This window comes from Odocoileus virginianus, unplaced genomic scaffold, assembly GCF_023699985.2.
Source record: "Odocoileus virginianus isolate 20LAN1187 ecotype Illinois unplaced genomic scaffold, Ovbor_1.2 Unplaced_Scaffold_20, whole genome shotgun sequence".
NCBI lineage: Eukaryota > Metazoa > Chordata > Mammalia > Artiodactyla > Cervidae > Odocoileus > Odocoileus virginianus.
Window position 1 is genome coordinate 915,249 of NW_027224282.1, and position 15,858 is coordinate 931,106.

The following is a 15,858-nucleotide window of genomic DNA, read 5'->3' on the forward strand; positions in this document are numbered from 1 at the left end:
TGTTGGCTACACAGATGCTATAGGAATGTGGAGTTCAGGGATGAGGCTCAGTCTAAAGACAGAAGTTTTGGATTCTAGTGTCTACATAGTATTGAGAAAGTGTGAATGAGATCATCTATAATATGGATGGTGAAGGAAATGGCAGCCCACTCCAGGATTCTTGCCTGGGGAATCCCATGCACAGAGGAGCCTGGTGGGCTATAGCCCATGGAGTCACAAAGAGACACAACTGAAGTGGCTTAGCACACAGAGTATGGTAGTCAGTAGCCCCATGGGACTACTGAACATTTGAAATGTGGCCAGCCCAAATTGAGAAGTGCTAGACGTGTAAAATACAAACCAGATTTCAAAGACAGTATGAAAAAAAAAGAACATAAAATACCTCATTGATATTATTTTTATAATGATTACGTGTTAAAATGATAAGACTTTGGTTCTAAGTTAAATACAATACATTATTAAGATTAACTTCAAAAAAAAAAGATTAACTTCACCTGTTTCTTCTTGCTTTTTAAAATGTGGCTACTAGAAAATTTTAAATTACCTCTGTGGCTTGCAATTGTGGCTCCTGTTAACATTTCCATGTGATGGTGCTGGTTAGAAAATCACTGTAGATAAAGGAAAGGACCAAGGGTAGAGCCCTCAAATGCTACAACATTTCACATTCAGGGAAAGGAGGAAGATACAGCCAACGGGGGTGAGAAGGAACAGCCAATGAGGTAGAGGAAAATGAAGGGAGTATGATCTGATGTTCAGAAAGGCAAGTGATAAAATTATTCAACAAAGAGGGAGTGTCAGATGCTGCTGGGAAGGCAGGTCAAGCAGCAGATTGTTGGATTGAACATGAGCAGTTTTACTGCAGTGGTTTGGAAGTAGTTGGATTTGGAAAGCTGGTTGGAGAGAGCACAGAAGTGAAGACATAAGAGTGGTAAGTTAAGAGATCTCTTTAAAGTTTGGCTTTAAAGAAATGCAGAGAAATGGGTGGTAACAGGAAGTGGATTTCAAATCTAGAGGAGGTTCATGTGTTTGGTTGTGGTTGTTGGCTTGTTGGTTTGGAAGGGGAGACAGCTCTGCTGATGGTGGTACTGCCCTTGGGGCCCTCAATTGGGGAAATAAGGCAAGTATGCCAGAAAGAATTTGAGACAGTTGAAACTCAATTATTATTTAGATTGAATGATTTTCTTAGACCTCTAGGAACACAGATGCCGGCAGGACGCTTTCTTTCTTTGTTTTACCTTTGTCTTTCATCTTTTTCTTTTTGGTTGTCCTTCCCCTTCCTTCTTCTACCCCTGACAGGGGTGGGTCAAAAGCAACGTTAGCCTGCTGTGGCCTGGTATTTTGGAAAATGGTCTCCTTTTCCATGGGCTTCTTTAAAGCTCAGAGATAGTTTATTTCCCAAGTATCTAAGAAGCCTTTCTTAGTTGCAAGGGAAAGGGTACTTCCATGTTTATTAAGACGTCACAGGGACTCATCAGTGATGTGAATTGTTCCTGGCCTAAGGAATTCTCCTGTTCTCCTGTTGAATTTCTGAGGGGCTTCTGAATTTCTCTATCCCTTTGCTCCTTCCAGATCTCCAGATGGAACTTGTGTGTGTGTGTGTGTGTGTGTGTATGTGTGTGTGTATAGTTTGTGTCATAATTAGTGAGTACTGTGTGGATCTGGAGTTGTCATCTTCAGGCAGAATTGTGATATTGGATCATAGAGTTTGAGTAACTTGAATAAAATGTCAATACCTTTCAGTCAAAGCCCTGGAACACATCTGCCATTGAACAAGCTGGTTTTATTATTCATTGCAGTGAGAAAGAACACACACCCCTGGGGAACCATGGGACTTCTCAGTGAGAAAGTCTCAAGTCATTTTGATACCAGGACCCTGTCAGCTTCCCATGTGGTTTGGAAACTTTTGCTTGCCAAGGCCTCAGTCACTCTCAGTGGGTGACCGTTCAAGTTCGCCTTCACCTCAGAGCCTGTGGTCACCCCTCTCTAGCTCCAGAGAAATATCAGAGCTTACAGCTAGAGGGCAGTGCAGGCTGGGCCTGGAGCCCATCCATGAAACAGCAATGGTGGCTTGACTGTTTCTGGAAGCAGAACAGATCCAGGGTAGGGAGAGGGGATCCACAACCTACTTAATTCAACTTGATGGCACTTGAATCAAGACCCCAAGGGAAGCTATGATAAGGAGCTATGATAAGTCTCTGCCTGCCTCTCCACAGTGCTCCTGCTGTATGTGAATATAGCATCCTTTCTCTGGGTTATGGTACTGATTAGAACCCTTCCCCTCCACACACCAACTCCCATTAAAAATGTCAGTATAATTTAAAAAGTGCAATTATCAATTGACATGCTTCCCTAGACGTATCATCTCTAGCTTTGGCTAGAAAATGTGAATGGAAAATGTATGGTATTATGATTGAGGTTAATATACAGGAAAAAAATCTAAAGCATTATATTGTTGTTGTTTTAGTTGCTAAGTCATGTCCAACTCTTTTTGACTCCATGGACTATAGCCCTCCAGGCTCCTTTGTCCGTGGAATTCTCCAGGCAAGAATATTGGGTGAGTTGCCATTTCCTTCTCCAGGGGATTGTGCCTACCCAGGGATTGAACCTGGGTCTCCTGCATTGGCAGGCAGGTTCTTTACCACTGAGTCACTCGGGAAGGCCAAAGCATCACATAGGAATACCTATATCTTGGCAGCAAAAACAGTACAGAAGATGAAAAATAATACGAAATTTTAGAGTATTATTTTTAAATATGTAAGTAATTCCTTATGCTTTTGAGTCAATAGAGGCTAAAATTTAAACAAAAAGCTTGTTGAAATTATTGCTATTATGCATTATTTCTTTAAATAAAAAATTTGAGACTTGCCTAAAAAAAGAAAATGTACAGTAGACTCTCAGTTGATTATCTGCACTAATGGAAAGGAGGCCAGGGACAGATAATTCTCCTATGACATAGAATCAGAGTCAAGGGAGAATTATACTTTTGATGGTCACTTTGGCTGTTTCTCATTTTGGGCTACTTAAAACAATGCTGTGAGAAGCATTCTTGCATGTATATTGTTGTCTGCAAGTGTGAGTATAGTTACAGGGTAAAGTTCCAGTTGTGATGTTATTGTATCGAAGTTATTGTGTATTTTTTTACTTTGATACTGTGAAATTGCTTATTCAGAGAGCAATTTATACTCCATAATGTATGAACGTGTCTATTTTTCCCATCTTTGTCAGCATGGAACATCAAAATTAAAACTTCTTGACAATCTGACAGGTGAAAATGTTGGCTTGATATTTTTATTTACATTTCTTTAATTATGAGCATTTCTTTATGTATTTCTTTTTTGATAAACTTCCGATTGTATCATTTGCCCCATTTTATATCAAGTTGTTTGTCTTTTATTGATTTATATGCACTCTTGACAATTAAGAAAATCGACCCTGAAGTCTATATTTGCTGTAAGTATTACTTCCTAGTTTGTTATTCTTTTGCTGACTACTTTTTTTGGCCAAAAGTTTAAAATTTTTATGTAATCAGGTATCTCAATTTTTTCTTTATAGCTATCTATATAGCTATAGCTATATCAATACAATTCTGTCTGCCTGGGTACACCCATGAATAGTAAAAGGCCTCCAAATCTAATGGGCCCACACACAAAGCAATAGATCAGGTTTTGTATATTTGTCTTTTATTTTTTGGTAACAGCTTTATTTATTTATTTATTCTTGGCTGAGCTACATGGCATGTGGGATCTTAGTTCCCCACCAGGGATCAAACTGCACCCCCTGCATTGGAAGCATGGAGTCTTAACCACTGAACTGCCAGGGAAGCCCCAGTAATAGCCTTACTGAGCTATAATTCACATATGATACAATTCACTCTTTTAAAGTATGCAATTCAGTGCTTTTTAGTATATTCAAAGATTTGGAGACTTCCCTGGTGGTTAAGAATCTGCCTTCCAATGTAGGGGACTCAGGTTTGATCCTTGGTTGGGGAACTTAGATCCCACATGCCACAGAGCAACTAACCTGCAAGCCACAACTAGAGAACCCTCACACCACAGTAAGGATCCCAGGTGCCACAACTAAGACCCTAGGCAGCCAAATAAATAAAATTTTTAAAAACCAAAGATTTGTATGACTATCACAATTAATTTTAGAATATTGTTATCACCTCAGAAAGGAATTCTGTGCTCTGTCACTCAAAAAAAGCACCTCTAGCCCTAAGCAAAACACTTTCTGTGTTTACCTATCTTGTACATTTCATGTAAAATGGAATCATTGTCTTTTTTAAAGGACAAATAGTTCTCTCTAATGGCAGTTCCCTTTGTATATCTTTTCTTGCATAGTTTAAGAATCTAACTGGAGGATAAGGAGTCAGGTAAAATGATTGTGTAATATACTGGATATTGAATGTTTTTTTTTTTTGGTTTCTTACTCTATATTTTATTTTAGTGAACCAATGATGGCTGAATCACTAAGTGAAGTTTCTGGCAGTGTGGAAGTTCTGGAGACCAGTGATGAGGGTAAGTAACCTAGTAAAATCTTGATAACTAGAACTAGATTTGTTTAGTGTGCTTAACCCCTAGAGGAAAGAATCAAGTCACAAGAAGACAAGTTCATTTCAAATTTCTAATGACAATAGACTCAGTCCATATTTACTTTTCCATCTTCTAAGCTCTTCTCTTTCATCTCAATCTCTGATAGTCTAAAAAGTTTTGTCTATACCGTCCAATCTTCCTTGAAGATGGTTGCCAAGTTCTGTTTACTAAGGCAAGAGAAGCATTTCTGCTTAATCAGAAAAAGAAATCAGAACAGGCCATGATCTGAGAGGTTCAATTGAGGTTTTGCCATAGATAGTAATCCAGATTTAACCAATAGATAAATTTGTAATTTTGAAGTGTAAAGGGGGTATAGTAACAAAAGACACCATCATAGGCTTCTATTAAATGGGAACAATTTACAAAAATTTCTTTTGCAAAACCTACTTAGATGTGTATACATTTAAATTATAATTATAAACTATGAATAACCTGTGAGTGATAGGAGACCATGAATGGGGTAATAGGCAAAGGTCACTAAAAATGATAAGTTTAACTGACACTGAAAAAAACTGTGGGGGGCGGGGGAGGAACCCTAAGATATAAGGTGAGACATTGAATTTAAAGACAGAACTGAATTGAACAGTTCACTGGGTTGTTCTTCAATGACTGCTGAGTTTTCTTAGTAGTATGTGGGGCAGAAGACTTGGTCTGGAAAGACAGAGAACAGGGAACCTTCTTGTGGCTTCCCAGAGGCCTGACTTCACTAATGAAGTGAGTAGGAGGATGCTGAACATGGTGCATGGATCCCTGAGGGCAGGGCTTGGGTCTTCATATCTGTGTCACCATTGTTCAGTATTGGGCCTCAGAGAGCGTGATTAGATACTCAAAAGTTTTTAAGAAATGAATGAATAAATAAATGTATGACAGGCCCCCTCACCAAAGCAGCCCCAACAACCAAATGAACTGACCTATCCTTTTGGATACGAGCTAGACAGATGTCTACCAAAAAAAAATGGCAATGCAGTGCATCTTGATGAAGAGTAGAGGTAAGGAAATACCCTTTCTCTGTTCACAATCCTTTTTAAGAGACCAAACATTTGGGTACATTTGTAGTATGAGTCATTGCCAGACAGAGAATACAGTGGCTGTTGGGAAGTTGAAGGGAAGAAAGGCTAATTAGAAGAATTTTCTTTCCAAGAAGCAATGCAAGAGAACGAGGGCACCATTATGTGCCTTGCATTTTGAAAGCTCATTAAGTTCAACTCAGAAGGGCTGCCTGTGTGCATGGTAGATAAGCCAATACACAACCCGAGGCAATAATTTCTTCATTGGAGTTGTGTTTTTTTCTCTGGGGGAAGATCGGGGGATGGCTTCCATGGGCTGTTTCCTGGCATGTGACATACTGCCGGCCCTCAGTGGATGGGGATGTTGAAAGCTACTGCCTGTTTGGAAATATGTAGTCCTTGGACTTGGACAGGGAGGCCAATGGCTTTGTTACAGGAGAAATCCAGACAGCTGTCAGCTCACTGACCACCACCGCTGTGCCTTGTAGGGGAATAAGTTACCCAGTGTGTAGGTGACCTACATAAGTGTTGTTGTTGTTTAGTCACTAAGTCATGTCCAACTTTTTGTGACCCATGGACTGTAGCACACCAGGCTCCTCTGTCTATGGGATTTCCAAGGCAAGAATACTGGAGTGGGAGGTGGGCAAAGCTAGAGGATTTCAAGTTGCAAACCTGCTTCTTACATACCAGCAAAGAGAGACAGGAGAGAATCAGCAGGTGGCAGCTAGATCCGTGACACAATATACAAACACTTAATAACTGAATAAAAACACTTCCAATAAACTTTTCAGGCTGTAAAACTGAGGTGGCACTGCCCAGTTCTTTGTCACTGGGCAGGAATTATTTAGTGGTCTGTTGGAGCTGGCTCATGCTGACTTGAGAGGCTGTGCATGTCTGTTCCTAAATGTCATATTACTAGCTTGAAATTGACCGCAATGGGAGTATTTACACCACAGTTCAGTTCAGTTCAGTTCAGTCGCTCAGTTGTGTCCAACTCTTTGCGACACCATGAATCGCAGCACGCCAGGCCTCCCTGTCCATCACCAATTCCCGGAGTTTACTCAAACTCATGCCCATCGAGTCAGTGATGCCATCCAGTCATCTCATCCTCTGTCATCCCCTTCTCCTCCTGCCCTCAATCCCTCCCAGCATCAGGGTCTTTTCCAATGAGTCAACTCTTCGCATGAAGTGGCCAAAGTATTGGAGTTTCAGCTTCAGCATCAGTCCTTCCAATGAACACCCAGGACTGATCAGGGCATTTACCCTGAGATCTAATTGGTAAATACATCCCAGTAAAAAACTGAGTATAGTCCTTAACAGAGTATAGTAATCGGGATTTTACATAAAAATCTCCCCATTTCATGGATTTTAGAAATCCTTAGGGGGTGGGAAGATTAAGAAAGCTGGGGAGCAAAATGCAGATTATTTTAGAGCCAGCCTACTCTGTCCTGTATACTTTTCAGCACTTCCATGTTGAATCCTCACAGTAGTTCTATGAGGTCAAACATCATTTTAAATAATTCATTATCCTAGAAATTCATTTAATTTTCTTCCTTAAAAAATTAAAGAATGGAACTTGGAAACATAAATATTTCCTAATGTGTCTTCATGCTTTATTCTGTCTGTCTCAAGGTACACTTGCCAAATTTATCCTAACCATGACCCTATGTAGGTATATCCTAGTAAATGAGAGATTCCTCAGACCATTCAGAACTGAAGTTACTTAAGCAGCGATTATCAAGCATACATACTACCATCTTCCTTCATTGCCCCAATGGCGCTTCTCTTTATCTATAGATGGTTAGATGGTTAGAATTGATAGATCTGTTTTACAGATAGAATTGAATCTGGTCTTTTTTTGTCATTTATTTTTATTAGTTGGAGGCTAGAATTGAATCTGGTCTTAATAGACAATTATTGATTCCTTAATTCTAGCTCATTTATTAGCATTTACTAGATGCCAGATCTTATGCCAAACTCTTTACCACATTATTTACAATTTGTATCAATCCCGATAAGGGCCAGTATTTAAATGATAGGATGCTTAAGAATGGCTCTGCACAGTGATCTCAATTTAAGGGATGTGGCAAGCTATGTTGGTTTTCTGCACCCCTCAGTGGATTCAGTTGTCTCTGGAGTGTCACAGTGTGTTTGCACTGTGCTAGTTGCTAAAAAGGATGCTTAAGAGGGCCTGGCTACAGCCCTGAGGTGGGGGACAGTAGCTAAGACATAGAACCGCATTTTATTCCTTTCTCATTGATACGCAAAACATAGTAAGTGCTTGACCTTAATAAATGTTCGCTGAATAGTTGAATGAATGAATGAATGCACAGACTAGAGAACATTCAGATGCAAAATGTGTGGTGCCAACAGTCAAGTTTTAAGTGTGCAAAGAGGAGCATGAATTGTAGTGGTGGTGGAAAATTGGACTTAAGGCAGGCCTTGAGGTTTAGAAACCTTTCTAAAGTTTCTATTCTAGGCAGGCCCAGGAGTAATCAGTACACAGACAGGCCATAGTATTTCAGCACTATAAGGAGCCCTACTTCAGCATTTGCCTAAGTGTGTTTTGCTAGACGTTCTGCATACATGCATTGGGGAGACAACATTGTTACCCAGTTTCTTGGCACTTCACCATCCACATAGGCATGTTGAAGTTTCAGAAAAGTTTTGTTGGAACACAGACTGCTAAACTGTGTTTAATCAGCATTTTCCAGATTGACTAGACTGCAGACCCCCCTTTTCATGCAACAGACCTATGAGCATCCCTCTGAACACACTTTGGGAGACACTGATTAGCATGATCCCCTCATTTTCCAGCTGAGCCCCAGAGAGGTTGAATGACTTACCTGAGGTTACAGAGCTAATCTATAGCAGAGCCAAACCAAGCTCAGGATTCTAGAGTTTTCTTACTCTCTGGTGGTGTTTTCCATCACATCACTAAGCCTATGTTGTAACAGTCTTGTTGGCTTCTAGAGACCAGGCTGTTGGGAATTGGAATGAGACACCTGAGTTGGTAAATTACTGCATGTGAAGCAGTAAGAGCAGGTTCCTTCTCACGGATGAATGCAGCACAAACTCCTCTCCCCTTCCCCTCTTCTGAGCCTGGAGAAGGATATATGTACTTATTAGGAAACTCAAGAAAACCCAGAGAGAGCCTGAGGAGCATTGAAAGCTGCCCTGGTTTTTTGTGTTTTTTTTTTAAATGATAGTAGAACAAACTTTCAATTATCTGCATGTGCAGAGGGCAGTAGCCCTGTAGCTAACCTGAACCAATCAGCAATAATTGAGGAACAGTGCACATAATTCACCCACACATACACACACACACACACGCACCCTCCCTTGCAAAATTCTTTGGTTTCGTTGTCACGCCTTTTGCACAAGGTGCTTCTTTGCCCAGCACCCCTTTCTTCCCAATTCCCGGCCCTCTCCCTTCCTCATAAAGCCCTTCTTAGAAGACATCTTCCATGACCACACCAACCCCCTGCACTTGTTCCTTGGGTCTGCATCCTTGCAGCACACAGGTTGGGCAATACCAGCTCCCACATGGATTTCCAAAGGTCCTGAAGTATCTGTCACATATGGAAGCTTGGTTTCCCAGCTGGATCACGAAGACTCCAGTGATCAGGGTACCAAGTGCTTATGTTGGCTCAAAAGTTGCTGCGTATGAATGAACTTCTTAGGACCAGGAAAGAGGTGTGTGTTAATGGTTGAAATTGAGAGGCAAGTGAATGCAGAGTGAGTTGAGCCTGAATAGAGGCTGCCCAGAGGCCACAGGCTGGGGTCTGAGCTTCTGCTTTCACCAGAAACTTGGATATTTTGTTGGTGAGTTCCTAAGAAGAGAACAAAGCAGATGAATGATGCCAGGGGCACTGGTGTGAAAGCTAGGACCCACAAGGCCTCTGGGATCCTACTCCTCATTCCCATCATGAAAGCCATTTCCTCTCCTGTCTTCCCTTCCACCATCATACTCTGCCTCAATTGCATTTCTAACTTCCAGGAAAAAAGAAATCCAAATTTAAAGTCTTCAGGAGCTTCTTTGGCAAGAAGAAGAAGAAAGAGTCCAAAGATGCCCAGGGAGGGATACGGCTCAAACAAAGCTTGTCCAGCAGCAGTATTGACATCTCTTCTCTGAAGTCAGTTCAAGAAGGTCAACAAACCAAGGCAGGGTAAGCTCAGGAGGGGTGGAGGCCAGGGACAAGGCAAAGGGCAGGGAGCTACATCCAGGTCCTCCTTTGGTGGCTGAATCATCACTGGCCTTTGGTCCCCAGGGGCTCTTGGTCACCCTGCCTGTGGGAGGTGGGTCTGCAGCCATTGCCAGTGCAGCCACATCCTGGGGGGTTTCCCCTGTGCTCATAGATATATGCTTGCTGTCTGGGCTTCACAGCTCAGTGGGTTGGATGGGGCATACCAAATGCATACCCCACTCCCCTAAGAGCACTGGGTGAGAGGGTGTGGGTAGATCAGGGCAATCCTGCTGTGTCACAGTTACAAGCACTTGAGATGTGGAGCCTACCACTAGAGAGGAGCTGGTGGCCTCTGTTTCATAAGTGAAGGATAGTCTCCATCATTTTGGAAGCTTGATCTGATTTGCTTGCCCAACCCTCAGACTCCAGATCTCACAATGTGTGATTAAAATCTTAGATGGTGAAGCCATCTAGCTGGGTTGGGACATAAGGATGAAATCACTGTGTTAATTTAAAAAAAAAACAAGCAAGCAAGGAACCCAAGTCTATTTCTCCCTCCATCCCAAGAGACTAGGGGAAATGCTGTAACTGATCATATAAAGTATGGGGAAGACTGTTTCTCAGCCACCTCTGCCACTCCTATTCTTATTTTCATCTTTGAAGACCCAAATTCCACATCCTAGAAATGTGGAAAATCTGGATGCCCAGTATCCACCCAGCTCTTTCTGGATCAATTGAATTCCCCTCTATGGAGTTCCACTTGGGCTTGTTCCCCTGGCCTTAAACCCCAGACTTATCTGAAATCCCAACAGAACTCAAGTGTCCTGCTATCCATTGCCTCAAGGCTTTGCTTGGAGGTAATGAAAGCTAGTAGAGGTGATGGAATTCCAGTTGAGCTATTTCAAATCCTAAAAGATGATGCTGTGAAAGTGCTGCACTCAGTATGTCAGCAAATTTGGAAACACTCAGCAGTGGCCACAAGACTGGAAAAGGTCAGTTTTCATTCCAATCCCAAAGAAAGGCAATGCCAAAGAATGTTCAAACTACCACACAATTGCACTCATCTCACATGCTAGCAAAGTAATGCTCAAAATTCTCCAAGCTAGGCTTCAACAGTATGTGAACTGAGAAATTCCAGATGTTCAAGCTGGATTTAGAAAAGGCAGAGGAACCAGAGATCAAATTGCCAACATCCGTTGGATCATAGAAAAAGCAAGAGAGTTCCAGGAAAACTTCTGCTTTATTGACTACGCCAAAGTCTTTATGTGGATAACAACAAACTGTGGAAGATTCTTAAAGATGGGAATACCAGATCACCTTACCTGCTTCCTGAGAAATCTGTATGCAGGTCAAGAAGCAACAGTTAGAACTAGACATGGAACAATAGACTGGTTCCAAATTGGGAAAGGAGTACATCAAGGCTGTATATTGTCACTCTGCTTATTTAACTTATATGCAGAGTCAGTTCAGTTCATTTCAGTTGCTCAGTTGTGTCCAACTCTTTGCAACCCCATGGACTGCAGCACACTAGGCCTCCCTATCCATCACCAACTCCTGGAGTTTACTCAGACTCATGTCCATTGAGTTGGTGATGCCATCCAACCATCTCATCCTCTGTCGCCCCCTTTTCCTCCCACTTTCAATATTTCCCAGCATCAGGGTCTTTTCAAAAGAGCCATTGGAAGAGACCCTGATGCTGGGAAAGATTGAGGGCAGGAGGAGAAGGGGAAGACAGAGGATGAGATGGTTGGATGATATCACTGACTCAATGGACATGAATTTGAGCAAGCTCCAGGAGTTGGTGATGGACAAGGAGGCCTGGAATGCTGCAGTTCATGGGGTCGCAAAGAGTCAGATGCAACTGAGCAACTGAACTGAACTGAACTAATAAGGCAGTTAGCAAATGTGTTATACTGCCTACTAACAGCACAGAGGTCTCTTTAAAATAGACCTTAATGAGTGCATTGAATGTGAGGAATTTCAGATAGCTTTACTAGGGAGGGAGATGGTTTTGCACTGAGGGGCTTGCTTCATACCTCACAAACCATACATTATAGACCATTGCCTTATAGGTCTCAGTCAGTTCAGTCACTCAGTCATATAGATATAAGGAAGACTAAGATTAGCTCTACTACAATCCAGAGGGTGGGGTGGAAGAGGGAAGATCTTTTATAACTTTCACCTTAATAATAGCAAGACTCGGAGTCTTCCTTCCCCTTCCACAGTGTTGTCACTGCTGAACTGTATACTTTCAGTGGTGAATTATATGGTATGTAAGCTATATCTCAGTAAAGCTATTTATTAAAAAATGTGTGGATCATTTGAAAACATTAAAATTATGCAGAAGTACATAGAGTATAAAATGAAAGTACTTCTGCTCTTCCTAGTGCCATTCCTCAGAGGGAAACACCGCTAACAAATTGGTGGATATCCTTCCAGACTTTTCTCTGTGATCACAAACTATATATGTATGTAGTATATGTGTGCTCAGTCACTTCAGTCATGTCTGACTCTTTGTGACCCCATGGACTGTAGCTCTCCAGGCTCCTCTGTCCATAGGATTCTCCAGGCAAGAATACTGGAGTGGGTTGCCATGCCCTCCTTCAGGGGATCTTCCCAACCCAGGGATCGAACGGGAGTCTCTTATGTCTCCTAAACTGGCTGGCAAGTTCTTTACCACTAGCGCCACCTGGGAAGCCCATGTCATATATGTATATATATTAAATGGGACCATACTATTCTTTATTTTTTTCACTCAACATCTCACGGAAGACTGTGTGTGTAAGCACATATGCTTCTGAGGTGTCTGTGGTAGGCCATAGTATAGATACACATGTATCTTTGGTTCCCTTGGCTGCTTTCATAAGACTTTTTCCTTCCTGGTCAGGGCCAAGAACAGAATTGGGACCAGAGCCCTGTCTCATGACAGCATCTTTGTGTTGAAGCCTGACGCTGAAAGATCAGAAAGGAAGCTATACCCCTCTCCAGAGATCCCAAGAGGCAGACCTTTGCAGGTAATGGTGAACTCGAGCAGCAGTGCATACTTGTACTACTCCTGACTCCACCCCCACTGTTGTAAACGCTGAATGAGAGAATATCTAAGTATATGATGTGCTTCCCTAGGTCCTGACACACAGTATTGGCCAGGATCACCATATTCACTTCTCTTTATGCTCCCCAAAAATGCTCTGAGTATTATAATGGTGACATTAATGTGCAGGCATTCCAACCCCCATGTTTTTTCTTTCTTCCACAGAGATCTCCTGTTTTTATTACTCCGCCTAGAGCTGAGATTGGTAGCATGCATGAAGCTGTGTTTGGAACTGTGCCAAGAGGTAGAGCCAGAAGTGAATTGTGTGTTGCAGGCTCCAAGACCACCGAGGTAATAAAGTAGAATTGTTCAAAGTCAAACAGACAGACCTATGCTTGAATCCCTGCTCTATTATTTATTGGCCCTGTGACTTTGGGCTGATTACTTAATCTCTCTGAGCCCTCCTTTCTTCATCTATAATGGGTATATATAAATATCTAGTTCAAAGGGTTGCCTGTGAGGATTGAATAAAGACTCAGAGAGATTAAAGAAATTGTTCCAGCTTACCATATAGTTAGTGGTAGCCCTGGAACTCTGATTCAGATGTGTTGACCTCCAGCCTTTAGTCTTTCCATTAGCCCAGTCTGTAAGATAATGAAATTCTCTGGCCCTGCCTCAACAGGAAGGAGGGTACATCTTTGGTCTCCATTGTCTGAGGAGGCCTCACAAATAGCTGAGAAAAAAGAGAAGGGAAAGATAAGGGAGAAAGGGAAAGATATATCCATCTGAATACAGACTTCCAGAGAATAGCAAGGAGAGATAAGAAAGCCTTCCTCATGATCAATGCAAAGAAATAGAGGAAAACAATAGAATGGGAAAGATTAGAGATCTCTTCAAGAAAATTAGAGATACCAAGGGAATATTTCATACAGAAAGATGGGCTCAATAAAGGACAGAAATGGTATGGACCTAACAGAAGCAGAAGATATTAAGAAGAGGTGGCAAAAATACACAGAACTGTACAAAAAAGGTCTTAGGTAACCACTATGGTAACCACATTGGTGTTACCATCTATCGCCTAAAGATAGATAGATATCCTGGAGTGTGAAGCCAAGTGGGCCTTAGGAAGCATTACTATGAACAAAGCTAGTGGAGGTGATAGAATTCCAGTTGAGCTATTTCAAATCCTAAAAGATGATACTGTGAAAGTGTTGCACTCAATATGCCAGCAAATTTGGAAAACTCAGCAGTGGCCATAGGACTGGAAAAGGTCAATTTTCATTCCAATTCCAAAGAAGGGCAATGCCAAAGAATGTTCAAACTACCACACAATTGCACTCATTTCACATGCTAGCAAGGTTCATGCTCAAAATCCTTCAAGCTAGGCTTCAACAGCCTGGAATTTCACACTATGTACTCCGCATATAAGTTAAATAAGCAGGGTGACAATATGCTGCCTTGACATATTCTTTCCCAATTTGGAACCAGTCTGTTGTTCTGTGTCCAGTTCTAACTGTTGCTTCTTGACCTGCATACAGGTTTCTCAGGAGACAGGTAAGGTGGTCTGGTATTCCCATTTCTTTAAGAATTTTCCACAGTTTGTTATGATCCACACAGTCAAAGGCTTTAGTGTAGTCAGTGAAGCAGAAGTAGATGTTTTTCTGGAATTCTCTTGCTTTTTTCTATGATCCAATGGATGTTAGCAATTTGATCTCTGGTTCCTCTGCCTTTTCTAAATCCAGCTTGAACATCTGGAAGGTCTCAGTTCACATACTGCTGGGGGAGAAATGGAAACAATGACAGACTTTATTTCCTTGGGCTCCAAAATCACTGTGGACAGTGACTACAGCCATGAAATTAAAAGATGCTTGCTCCTTGGAAGGAAAGCTATGACAAACCTAGACAGTGTATTAAAAAGCAGAGACATCACTTTGCCAACAAAGGTCTGTATAGTCAAAGCTATGGTTTTTCCAGTAGTCATGTATGGATGTGAGAGTTGGACCATAAAGAAGGCTGAGTGCCAAAGAATTGATGCTTTTGAACTGTGGTGCTAGAGAAGACTCTTGAGAGTCCCTTGGACTGCAAGATCAAACCAGTCAATCCTAAAGGAAATCAACCCTGAATATTCATTGGAAGGACTGATGCTGAAGCTGAAGCTCCAATACTTTGGCCACCTGATGCGAAGAGCCAACTCATTGGAAAAGACCCTGATGCTGGGAAAGATTGAGGGCAGGAGGAGAAGGGGGTGACAGAGGATGAGATGGTTGGATGGCATCACTGACTCAATGGACATGAGTTTGAGCAAACTCCAGGAGATAGTGAAGGACAGGGAAGCCTGGTGTGCTGCAGTCCATGGGGTTGCAAAGAGTCAGACACAACTTAGTGAGTGAGCAACAAAAACCAAGTAAAGCCTTCCGTAAAAGTTAGCTGCCATTAGTACAGTGATTATTATTATAATTGTGCTTTGGAATTGTTAATCCCCAAGCTTTGTTCTTAAGAGCCCCCAGAGGGGCCTAGTAGTCATAAGAGGGCACCTTAGACATTGGCCAGGAGTACCCCACAGGCGGAAACTCAATGTGGCCCCTTTTCTTTGGCTTTGAGAGTTTGATACCCATCTGTCCTGAGCAGGAGCAGAACCTATGATGGAATCAAGCATGTCAGTTCCATGTCAACGAGGATTTTGTTTTGTTTATTGCTGTAGACCCAGTGCCTAGAATGGGTGTGGCACATTGTACATGCTTAGCCAGTATTTGTTAAAGATAAAATTGGGGGTTCTGATACACATCAAGAGGATCATGGCAGGGGCCAGTGCCTCAAATTCAAGTATAACATGAACTCCTAACTGGAATCAACTAAATCAGCCTGCTGATGCTCAAGGTAAAACCAAATGAACAATTTTTATCCCCTTCAGAAAACTAGTCATCCAGTTCTAACCAGGAATAGTTGTGTAGATTTTCTAAAATTGCCAGAAAGTCAGTCTCAACAGGCTTAAGATAAGCAACCAACACAGTCAAGATTCCATCCAGACAATTCCTGGACAG

At 41.8% G+C, this 15,858-nt stretch overlaps 1 protein-coding gene across 3 annotated transcripts in view; it reads left to right on the plus strand.

Annotated features, from left to right (window-relative positions):
* KIAA1210 (KIAA1210 ortholog) overlaps positions 1 to 15,858 on the plus strand; it is a 70,806-nt gene that overhangs the window by 24,555 nt on the left and 30,393 nt on the right. Inside the window, exons 1-5 of one of the 3 annotated variants that reach the window (XM_070463008.1) lie at positions 2,832 to 3,450; positions 4,447 to 4,517; positions 9,600 to 9,768; positions 12,674 to 12,800; positions 13,043 to 13,168. In XM_070463008.1, coding sequence (XP_070319109.1) covers positions 4,454 to 4,517; positions 9,600 to 9,768; positions 12,674 to 12,800; positions 13,043 to 13,168 — 486 coding nt within the window. In that variant the 5' untranslated portion in view covers positions 2,832 to 3,450; positions 4,447 to 4,453. Of the gene's footprint in view, positions 1 to 2,831; positions 3,451 to 3,775; positions 4,518 to 9,599; positions 9,769 to 12,673; positions 12,801 to 13,042; positions 13,169 to 15,858 lie in introns of those variants that run through there. The other 2 variants (XM_070463007.1, XM_070463009.1) reach the window with 2 other exon arrangements.